The sequence below is a fragment of the Hippoglossus hippoglossus genome, chromosome 13 (assembly GCF_009819705.1).
Source record: "Hippoglossus hippoglossus isolate fHipHip1 chromosome 13, fHipHip1.pri, whole genome shotgun sequence".
NCBI lineage: Eukaryota > Metazoa > Chordata > Actinopteri > Pleuronectiformes > Pleuronectidae > Hippoglossus > Hippoglossus hippoglossus.
The window spans coordinates 12,524,830-12,536,672 of record NC_047163.1 but is presented as its reverse complement, the minus strand read 5'-3'; the positions used below and the strand labels follow the sequence as shown (position 1 = coordinate 12,536,672).

The following is an 11,843-nucleotide window of genomic DNA, read 5'->3' as shown; positions in this document are numbered from 1 at the left end:
AAGAAAATCACAATAAAAAAAACACAATGTGACTTGTTTTGAACAGCTCTCTGATTGAAACCTGACTCGAGAATTATATTATATGAGTGCTCTATTGGAAACAGCAAGTATTGTTGGCCTCAGAGGCAAACAGTGCTCAAACCGAACTGATTAGAGCACTCAACAGTACCTGGAAAATGATATCTTATCAGGGTGACTCTGCTGCTGAACAAGGGGGGGGGGGGGGGGGGGCTAATTTCAAGTGGCCCTGTTCTGTTTCTGTCTGATCTGCATGAGTTCTGCATTTGTATGTATACAGTTTGTCTAAAAGTGTGTGATTTGTTTGATTTGTATTTTCTATCTCTGTGTGTGTGTGTGTGTGTGTGTGTGTGTGTGTGTGTGTGTGTGTGTGTGTGTGTGGTCCACTCATCCACTCCAGTGTTCAGAACAGGTCCAGCAGATGGTTTGGTCAGATGACTTATGCAAAGCACTCGAGGAGATTTCAGGGCATTTCATTTTTTAGCAATCCATTTATGATTGAGCATGGACAGTAAAATAAATATACTTTCAAAATGTCAAAACCTGCATTTTCTAATAGCATCTCAGAAATTGTTAAAGCCTCGATGTCTGGGCGCATTTTGGGCCAAGTCAATTCCTTGTGTTTTGTCCGAAATCTCAAATTCTCAAAATAGAAAGTCTCTTCTACAGTGTGTAAATGTGCATCGAGGCTTTTGTGACATCCTCCATCATTGGACCCTCAGAAGAAATACTTAGTTACTTTACTAAATAAAAATGATAATTCTATTGGTATTGAAAGTCCAGCAAACATTCTCCTTAAGTAAATAAGCTTTATCAGCAAATTTATATGAAAAGTTCTCATTCTGCAGAATAACGGCCCCTGTTACTGAGATATTATCATATATCACAATATTAGATTATTAGTACTGATGTATGAATGTATAAGAAGCGTGTTATTGCTGCAGCTGTTTAGTTGGAGGTAGTTTTAACTGCTTTATATAGAGATGGACATTTTGAGGAGTTGGGCTCCTCCAAAGAGTCACAAGATAAATCTCAGGGGCTGTGAAATAATATACCACACTTGCTTTATTGTAAAATATTATAATATTTAACTTACTTGGGCCTTGAACAGTTATTTAAATAAATCATCTGAGACATTTAGGGGGTAGGTGTATCTTTGCCGGCAAGACATTGATTTCTTTTGTGAAAGCAATGGACATGAACTATCTGACTCTGACAGATCCTGACCTACAGACACAAGAAGCCAATAAGAGCTTTCAAACAATAAAGTCACCCCCGTCCTCTGGGATTTTCACATCAACAGGCTGGTGTGAACGAGGACATTAGTGAGGAGGCTAATCCAGGCAGGAAGAGGAGGTCATTAATTAGAGATGGTGAGCATCTTAGATGATCTCTGTTCAACTCATGGGACACCTACTCGCGTGCAGGAACACAGACGCACGTACTTTCTGTGGGCAGATGTGATGCTGCTCCCCAGAGTCTGATTACTGCCGCTGCCACGCTGGAGGAGAGGTGGTATGTAATGTGATAGAACGTGTGACCAACACACAAAACGTTGGAGACCAAAAAAAAGCCAAGTCCAAGCTGAATAGGAGAGGTCCAATCTCATCATCTGAGGAAATGAAGCAACAAGTGATTATGCACATGTTTGTGAGTGCGCTTGCTCGTGCTGTGTGCCCGGTCCTGCTGCATGTGTATTCATGAGTCTGTGCACAGAGGAATAGAAGACCACAAAGCCCAGATCAAAAACATGGGGACGTCATCTGCTTATGCAACCACAAGACTCATCACACCTTCAGCAACGGACGACGCAGCTCGGGGATAAAAGCAGCAAACCAGGCAGATCTTCATGACAAAAGACGTCCAGCTGGTCGTGTGAAGGGAACACATTTCACTGATAATAGTGATGTACCAGGCTTCTCATTGTGTGTGTGTGTGTGTGTGTGTGTGTGTGTGTGTGTGTGTGTGTGAGTGTGCATGTGTATTAGTTCACCTCACTGCTGAATGTAACCCAGCACATCCTTTAATCTTTTATCTTTTCATTCCACACTGCCTAACATGGTTTTTTTGTTAAAAAAACAAACATGCAATTTAGTGAAAATGTAATAAAACCCATATTAGATATATTACTGTTATACATAGACACGAATGTCATAATTCCAGGTATGGTTTGTCCATAAGTAATCATATTCCTACTTGTATGGAAAAAATCCTATTCACAGAAATCATTGGGGTGGCTGTGGTTCAGGGGGTAGAGTGGGTTCCTCGAACCAGAAGGTTGCTGGTACGATCCCAGTCTTCCCCTTCCACATGCCATGCCGTTCTCATAGAAGAAAAAAGTGCTGCACATGGATCCACTGTACGAATGTGTTCGTGAAAAGCTTAGAGCTTTTAATGGTCATCAATACTAGAAAAGCTCAACATAAATACAGAGCATTTAGTATTAGGAGGCTCCATGATTGAAGCGAGTGGCCTGCATTATTCAGAACTCACCGTAGATTAACTCTTGGAGGGCACATAACAGCCTCCTCCTGACATTCATTTGATCTATTTATTTTTCTATATTTAGAATTGTTTTTGTGATGATTAAATTGGAACATCCCCGTTGACCTTCCGATGTCGAGTAAGTGAAGAGCGAGGGCTCCGCTCAGACAGGATGCAGTTTTGGCAGCGAGAGGCGTCTTTTTCCATGTGTCAGAGGCACGGAGTCATCGGTTAGCCATGTGTCTGCTTTAGATAAAGTAAAAGGGATGAAGCTTCCAAAGCAAAACACCAAACCTGGCAAAAATATATAAAATGTCATATGCAAATTAAATGGAGCAAAAAAGAGTAAATATACAATTTAAAGGAAATCTGCCTCTTTAGAACTTTTCCCCGTCATGTGTACATTAAATTATAGTATTTTTAGTAAATGTGTGGGTGACATCTGATGGACAAGACAGGAATTACACACGAGCTCAAGAACAGGACAGACAAATGATAAAAACTGTTTGGTGATTGTAACAAAAATAATAACGAAGTACAAACTATTTAAATTACTTTATTACCTTAGATTATACAATGACCTAATATAGAATAATAACCCAATTTGTGGTTTAAATTTTTTAAAAGAAAAGAAAACAACCAACCCCCTCAACAACAATTTACTTACATATGTACAGGCACTTATCAAACGTTCCCAGTAAAATTCACATTGAAACAAAAAGTAAAATATATATCAGAGCTGGTAAGTCTGTTCTGTCTCAGCATCATTTTCAGGATACACTACCTGTAAAATATATGTTTTCCTATGAGAGGATATCATCAAAAAAAACTACAGACATTGTGGAAAACCACAGAGAAATTGATGATAAATAATGGAATATAAAGAGTTAGCTGAAAGGGAACTCATCTCTGATCCTAGTGCATCAAATCCAACATCCTCCTTTTCCTCAGGACGCAGCAGAAGAACAACAAACTATACATAAACTTTACATATCACAGAATGAAAGCATACTTCCCAGGGAGGTTGAGAAACGTGCGGTCATCATTGTTGGGGTGGACAGTGAGTCTGATCACTGGGATCTGGACCCTCTGCCTCTATGGGCAGGTGGCTGGTTGGGATGCCCACGGGGGGACGGACCTTTCTTATTGGGCTGAAGCTGCGTGGAGACGACCCGGGGGAGTGAGCAGGGGAGCGGACGGGCAGCAGTGCAGGACCAAGAGGGGGCTGTGGGAGGGGTAGTGCTAGTGGAGAGGGGCTGCGGGGGTACCTGCGAGGGGCAGACCAGATGGGCCGCTCAGTTCTGTTTGAGGAGGGGGGAAGGACGGGAGCATAGATAGCAGGGATACTCATTTCTGATTGGCTGAGAGTGTTGCCAGAACATTCTTCCAAACGCTCCAGAGTCTCCTGAAACAACAAGAAGATGCATAAGCTACAATCATCGGTGGGGTTTTATCTATGATTGTAATTCTAAAGGTTCATTGTGTCAGATTTAGCTGAAAGGCATCTATTGGCAGAATTTGAATATGAATATGAAATAATCATAGTGATGTTTTTACTTGTGTGTTTCATCTAAACTTTATATTTATATCTAGAGTGTGTCCTCTCTACAGAGGCCGCCATGTTTTTTACAGTAGCCCAAACTGGTGAGGTGAGGGGTATTCAGCTGCAACATGCAACTTCACCACTAGATGTCACTAAATGCCACACACTGAACCTTTAATGAAGCTGTAATTTGTACCATAATTATGAAATGTTTCGCAGCATGGTTCTATGGGTGGCAGTGAAATATCTCTTCATGATTGTTTGCAATGAGCTAACATGATCCCCAGAGAATGAATGACTGAGGGATGAATGAGTAATGAGTAAAGTTTCATTTTTTGACTTTTAGGGAAAAAATGTGGGGTGGATGAGCAATTTTTAACCCCAGACCGTCATTGTCCTCAGGGGGATAAAGCCTGATGACTTAAGTGGTCCCCTGACCTCTCCTCTAGCGCCACCGATAGGAGAAAAAGTAATTTAGTAGTTTTCAATTAAAACCAATAGCACACTGTCTCATTGCAATCATGTATTATTTGCTCTTATTTGTTCTTCATTTAACAATTATCCTGTTTCAAACTTGCAAAGCACTTCGGAACATTTTAGTTCATGGAAAAGTGTGAGGAGCTTTTCAAAATTGTATAATTATTATTATTATTATTTCATTGTTTTAAGGCTCGATGTTGCACGGACATTTTGGGAGGAAAAAAGAATGACTTACATCTTCATTGAGAACGTAAAGAGGCATTGGACTCCTTCGACCGAGTGTAGTTGGTTTCGGTACAACATCCACTGCAAACACATATATTCAGTTTAGAAATGGGTCACATTCTGCGTAAATTAAAGTGTGAAATAATTCTTCGTGACATGGGTCAAAGGTTAAGTTTTGTGTTTGTGTCGTTTGTAGCTGTTTCTCACCGTCGTGGCCATTTTCACTCTGCTCTACATAAACAGGAGCTCTTTGGGGGACGGGTCGATGCTTCTTTCTACAACAAGAAGAAAAGAACTCCTTAAAACACATCCAACCATCAAGCTGCAGGTCGATGTGCTTTCCAATTTTCCACTACATGTTCAGAGTGGTGGAGTTGACACTGTGGAGCCACTTTAGACTCTAGTCACATCCTTAAGAGCAATATCAAAGCCAGTGAGAGAGAGAGAGAGAGAGAGAGAGAGAGAGAGAGAGAGAGAGAGAGAGAGAGAGAGAGAGGAGGTAAAAGAAGAAAGAGTAACTCTCACTTGGAAGGTTTCCAACAGGCACACACTGTAACCAGGGTGATTAGGAGGAATATGCCCCCGGTGGACAGGATGATGTATAGCGAGCTCCGTCCTGAACCAGAGTGAAACAGAGAGGTTTATGAGGACAAGAGAAGAAAGAAAGAAAGAAAGAAAGAAAGAGAGAAAGACATTGTCAGTAACAGCCTGATAACAGCAGAGCAATTCCCTCTCACTGAAGCACTAACTTGTAGCTTTGCTTCACTTTAGCTTTTCAGCTCTTTTTCACTATTTTATCCATTTTGTCTTGACACTGGGAAAATAAAGGTTTCAAAGAGTAGGTCTTTAAGGCAACAGATTGTTATTTTCTTCTTTTTGACTCTAGGCTTACAATGAAACATGACCAGGATATGGAGCAGGGGGAGCGTTCAATTCTTTTCCCCGCTGCCTGCTAAGTCTTCTGAGTGCTCTGGCAGTGAAGTAGCACATTAGGGTCGTCACTCGGAGACTTTGAGCCGCGCTCCTGCCCATGCAGAGGGAACAGAAAGCTGTTTGAGGGCCTGAAGCTGCCTCCTCATGCAGCACATCACAGTACAGCAATAATGAAGTCAGGATTACTGAGGTCCACTGAGGCAAAGCGTTCCCCCCCACCTGCCTTCTTTTCCTCTGCTCCCTCCTCATAAATAACTGTCCATTCATTGGATTAGAGTGCCTCGGCCTCGCGCTCAGTCTGACATGTAGTTCTATGCTGGCGCCCAGTAACAGCCGTTCGGAGCCAACTCTGCCGCACTTGGATTTGCACTTTGTTGTAAACAACATTGTTAGAGAGGCAGGCATGCAGGCCTGTGTGTAGGTCAGCATGAGAAGATAATTGCTTCTGTGAGCTGTAAATGGATGGTTGTTGAACAATGAGATAAAACAGAGTACTACAGTTTTCATAAGCAGCACAAAAGTGAAAAAAATATTTTCCTGGATCAGTTCCCTGATCCGGATTCCATGCTAACATTTTATGGGTTCTTCCACTGACCCATGTCACATCCTTTCATGAAGTATCAGTTTAATCTGTTCAGTTGTTTTTGCAAAATCTAACAGACAAACCAACAAACACATGGTTTGGTGGAAACAGTCTCCTACATTTATATGATTTATAGTTATAGATATAGTTGCTATTTAATTTGCAGATTAGATTTTTACCCGTAAAAAAAATATTTTTTAAACATTTTTATAGATAAAATATGCAGCAGTTTGTACATCGGTTTACACTGACTCCACCTCAACTAGCTCCAAATGTAAACTTGTCCTTGCAGATGATTGTATAATAATAATTTATACTTATTTAATAATATAACCCATTTAATAGTATTTATCTTATAACATAACATAGCAATATAAAACTGAAACAGGGTTTTCTGCTTACTACAATTTGAGTATTTCTGCTGTGCTATGGAACGTTATCATAGCATCATCTCTTCCATCTTGATATAAACTTGTATGACTTGACATCCTACCCGTGTAACATGCCACCTACTGTAGACAGTGAGCTTGACAGGTGTGCTCTTCACGCTGCTGATGGGGTTCTCCACCGTGCAGCCGTAAATGTCGTCGTCTGACATCACGACTCGTGCGATGGTCAGCACCTTTTGGTCATGTGACAGCAGCAGGCGCGAGTCATTGGCCATCACCTTGCCTCCCTTCAGCCAACTGTAGATGGGCTTTGTGCCATTATCGTGGGAACAGTGCAGGTGGAATTGCTCGCTGTACTCCAGGACGGACGATGCTATCATCTGGATGTAAGGTTTGGACACCGGAACTGAGGACGACAGGGCAAAAGACACAGGCGAATTCAAACTATGACAGGGAAGTTGATCTCTACTTACACTGAAAAGAGAAAGTTGTCAGTAAAAGGTACAACAAGAAAACATCAATACGTAATAATACAAAATAAAATGCAATAAAATAAAATCTGCTGGGATAAAAACGTTCTCAACTCGAAAAGAAGGCCAAAGAGAAGAGATGTGTTGTTGGAACAACTTAAAAATAACCGCAATTGGTAACACACAACTTAAATCAGTTTTTTTCATATTAAAGTTAATTAATAACATAGTTGTGTTGATCGAATTTGTTATCTTTAAGTTGAACAAACTTAATTACTTTGTATGTTAACAAATAAAGTATTTATTTAGCAAGTTTTTTTTAACTGTGTATAAGAACAACGGAAAAGTGGAGTCACAGTTGATGCCTCAAAGAGAAAACCACCAACACGGTGAATCACTGTATCGTGCACTGAAAAAGTTAAACTTCATGATAATGACTTGCGCAACAGAATGTATTTTTAACAAGTATTGATTTTGCTCCAGCTCAGAACTGCTCTTCAGTTTGTGTCCGGTGGTTTGAAGTACAGAGAAATGAAGAGGGTGGCAACTCTGCATACCATCCACAGTGAGCTCGGTGTAGTGCTCCCCAGTGAAGCTGTCGTCTGTGATGGAGATCTCCACTTCGTACGCCCCTTCGTCTGAGAGCTGCAGGTTGTGAAGCAGCAGCGACCCATTCTCGAACACCAGGACGCGGTTGCGGTACTCGGGCCTCAGGTTCCCGATGACCTCCGTCCCTATGGACTGCACAACGGTGATGGGTTTCTCTTTGCTCCTCTTCAGCTGCCACTTTATCACGGGCTTGTCGGAGCTGCTGCTGGAGTAGCTGACTGACAGCAGGGCCTCTTTGCCCACTGTGCCCCTCACCACCTGGCTTTGACTGGTCACATTCACCCCCGACACCTCACCTGGATAAAAACACGAAGAGACGGGGCTGAAGTCTCAAACTCTGGGAGTGTACAGAGAGGAGTACACGGATAGGGCAGTTTTGGGGGACAGTCACTATGCTGTCTTTGATGCTCTGCCACACTCAAACAATAGAGAACTCATTCAAAGACACACTAATTACTGCGACACTAATTACTACTATTACAAACTGAAATGGAAAATCAGGGCAGTGAATGGCCGGGATGCCGATGCACCAGAGTTAGAAAGTAACAAGACACTTTTATGTAGCTATACACTGATAAAAGAAAAGTGTTGGAACAACTTAAAAGAAATACTGAAGTGGGTAGCAAATAAAGTTTTTTTTAAATTTAAGTTAGCAATTTTTTTTATTTAACAAACTTCATTAATTTGTGAAATCTATTGTAGTATTTCTTTAGTTAGTAAACAAGTCACTGTACAGTACAAATATACATTACTTTTAATGTACCCTCATTTAATTTTTTAATTCCTGTTTGTGGTCATAGTTTAGTTATTCACAACTACACCTAAATAAAGGAATTGTGTTTGAGAGTATTGGATTTGCTGATTTTTATTTGCTTTTTTATCAGTTTTTCAACTAACTGTATACTGAGCCCTAGAAAAGATTGTTTCTATACAATTTGAACTCAACAATAGTAAGCCTGTTTAATTGTTTTAAATAATCACAATGGTAGTTTAATGAGAGTTTTGTGACAATATCACCACACTTACAGCACAATGTAAGTGCTGTAAGTGTGGTGATATTGTCACTTGAGTGCAGAGGCTGCCTTTTCATCTCTAAACTCCTTTCCCACTTCTATTTGCCACCACTGCTGAAAATATATTTAGTATTGCTTTTTTGCGCACCATTCACTTTGTAAACAATTATATATAATATCTCACTGAACTCTAATGATGTGGATTTTTAATACAATTCACACTCATTTAACTTACTAAGAAGCCTCAAGGTCTTTTTTTGTTAATATATCATGACACTTTGAGAAAGGACCTTTGTTCTTTGAACCATTATCTGCTGTTACTCAGTTACAGAGTTGATGAATAGAAATTCTGTACTGTGCTTTTAATGTGCTCAAAAACATGCACATATGTCACTTTGCGATGTCTAGTTATGTCTTGATCACTAATCTCAGAAACCCCCCGCCACAGGAATTCCTCTTGACCCCCTCGCCGTGAACAAGTAATAACTAATTTTGATTTGTGCTCCTCAATTATCCTCCAGCTCCCGCGGGGATACGGGGATGAGGTGTTACAGTGAGGAGCCACATTTCATCCTTTATAGACGAGGCCTGTCTTGGAAACCAAACGCAGCGAAGCTATTATGTTCACAGTGGAGGCTCCTATAACTCAGCTGTAGCTAGACACATGGAGGTCTAAACATTGGCTTCGGGCCTTCGAGGGGCATCCTACTGTTCGGCTTTCAACGATTGAGAGAATTGACCCTGGAGAGAGAGGAGAGAGGGAGAGAGGGAGAGAGGGAGAGAGAGGGAGAGAGAGGGAGAGTTGGTGGGGAGATAGGGAGAGAGAGAGATAGAGAGAGACAGAGAGATAGAGAGAGACAGAGATAGAGAGAGAGAGAAAGAGAGACTCTGCACTGTTAGCTATTCTTCGCAGTGGGGCAGTTAGCAGGGCATCGCCTCATTGCTGTGGCAACCATTTGGTCCGCCTGACAGGGGTTGCCAAGGCAATAAGACAAAGGGCATGATTGTTGGAACTAGTTTCCTCCACTGAAAAGAGTGTGAGAGGGTTAGAGAGGGAGAGAGAAAGAGAAACTCTTTGTCACTGGCGAAGTTGGAGATAGACACAGGATCCAGTGATTCTACTAAAACCGACTTGGTTTGGTAAACTGGACCCTTGTTACGGCCGTGAAATCAAATGAAACATTTTGAAAAGCAAAATAACCACGCGGTTAAAACCTTTTCACTTTTTCACGTAAATGAATTTGCCTAATACACACACGGTATGCAGGCCCTGCCCTATTCAACACTTAACCTACACATCCCCTTCTTACACATGTACAATAGACACTCCAGGATCCTTTAAGCATCTTACTGGGGCCCAATAGAGAGGGCACCATCTATCAGAGAGAATCCATCGAGCTGGAAACACACGGACAAGAAGAACATCTCTGACTAACTTAACCTGGATTAACTTCACTTCCAAGAGGGATAAAGGATGTTATGTGGTTTGAATTGACATAACGAGAGTGATCCAAAGAGTGTAAAGTAAAACAGCAAATGAATAACTGTAATTTCAGTTTTTGAGAAAAATTCCACTTGTTTTGCTCGCTATTTGAAAGTAACAGAAAAAGTCTCTGGCGAATTCTCCATCCTCTAATGTCTGGATAGGTCAAACAAACGTTTGGACTCACCTGTGACGAGGAGGAGGAGGCCAAAGAGCCACAGCAGCGCAGGAATGTCGGTGATACTGTCGCTGCTAGAGGAGGTCTTCCTCTTCACCTTCATCTTGAGTCCTGGGCAGAGTCTTTCTCCCAGTTAGTGAGCATGGTTTATCCACCCTGGGCACGTCCCTGCGGCTCCACACTCTCTCCACCACACTGCCTGCCTGCCTGCCTGCCTGCCTGCAACACTGGCCTCTGCCTGGTCACACTGAGCCCCTACTCTCCACACAGCACCCCAGTCACAGCCAACAACAGCCAACTGTGTGTGTGTGTGTGTGTGTGTGGGTGTGACTGTGTGTGTATGTTTGAGTGAGACAGAGACATAGTGTGGATGAGCACTGCCTTTTCAGAAAGGAGCTAAACGAAAAATAATGTTTGCCTCTTTAGGTGGTTACATAGCTTTAGGCATCTGTTATTTTTGAGAGCTTTCCGAAAAGAAAGTGCTGTCTCTTTTCCCGAGTTGAGCTTCTTTGCAAGGATTCCTGCCATAGCTGCAGCTCTCGAGAGGAGCCCACTTCAAGCTCCCAAATGTCTGAGCTTGAAAAACAATTCACTTCCCCTTTTCTCTGGCCCACTTTTGTCATGTTCTCTTTCTCTGGACTTAAGCTTCACAATAAATTCACAATCTGTCACTTGGCATCCACCTCTGCTGTTGACTAACACACACACACACACACAGCCTCGAAGCACTTTGTTCCAGCGGTATGTGTCAGGTGCATGATTCATGTAACTGTGCCTGTCTGAGAGCTGCGTGATAATACAGGCAACAAATAAGACGAGATAAGAACAACTTGTGCCTGTTTTGTCCTCTAGGTGGTGTAGGAGCTACACGAGGGTACTGAAAAGCAATATTTAAAAAAAAAAAAGGCTGCCATCAACAGCGCTGGTCATGTTTTGACATTAAAACCGTGACCTATAATACAATCTTGTCTTTTTTTCCCCTGTCATTTATTCAAGTGCATCACATCAATCAAAGAGAAAATTAAAGGAAGGTGCTCTTTAAAAAGAACAGAAAGTCAGATATTAAAAACCTCATCGTACAAAAAATGGATTGTAGTGCTTTAGACCCATTTACCCTTCTCCCGACGCCTATTTACCAGTGAGTTCTAATGTCTTATAACCTGACATGCTGCCTATATGTAAAGGTACTGAGGGTTAAGGCCTGTTTGCATGTTATTATGTGTAATTTGCTTTTTGAGGATATAGCACAGCAGCCTTCTCTTGAGTTCTTGCAGCATTTTGTCTGACAACAGAGGGCGGCTTCATGCAGAGGAGGACGCGCGGCTGACAGAAAGCGTCAGGACTGTGGGAACCAGTGGCTGTTCTCTCCCAGGGCTCAGGCTGCTGTGTAGTCAACCATCAAAGCTAAAACCTCTCCCCTCCACCTCTGCCCTCG

General features: G+C 41.8%; 1 protein-coding gene across 1 annotated transcript; it reads right to left on the bottom strand.

Annotated features, from left to right (window-relative positions):
• Positions 1 to 3,042: 3,042 nt before the first annotated feature.
• hepacama (hepatic and glial cell adhesion molecule a) lies at positions 3,043 to 10,665 on the bottom strand. The gene is made up of 7 exons (XM_034603932.1): positions 10,418 to 10,665; positions 7,683 to 8,030; positions 6,780 to 7,061; positions 5,276 to 5,366; positions 4,958 to 5,025; positions 4,761 to 4,831; positions 3,043 to 3,907 (listed from the first exon to the last, which is right to left on the bottom strand). The coding sequence occupies exons 1-7, from the start codon at positions 10,509 to 10,511 to the stop codon at positions 3,545 to 3,547; spliced, it is 1,317 nt and encodes a 438-aa protein (XP_034459823.1). The 5' UTR covers positions 10,512 to 10,665; the 3' UTR covers positions 3,043 to 3,544.
• Positions 10,666 to 11,843: the final 1,178 nt, after the last annotated feature.

Coding starts and splice junctions, on each gene's coding strand:
- hepacama (XM_034603932.1), bottom strand. CDS start 10,511: ATGAAGGTGAAGAGGAAGACCTCCTCTAGCAGCGACAGTATCACCGAC. Junction 8,031..10,417: donor CCTCCTCCTCCTCGTCACAG/GTGAGTCCAAAC, acceptor GTTTTTATCCAG/GTGAGGTGTCGGGGGTGAAT. Junction 4,832..4,957: donor GAGTGAAAATGGCCACGACG/GTGAGAAACAGC, acceptor ATGTGTTTGCAG/TGGATGTTGTACCGAAACCA.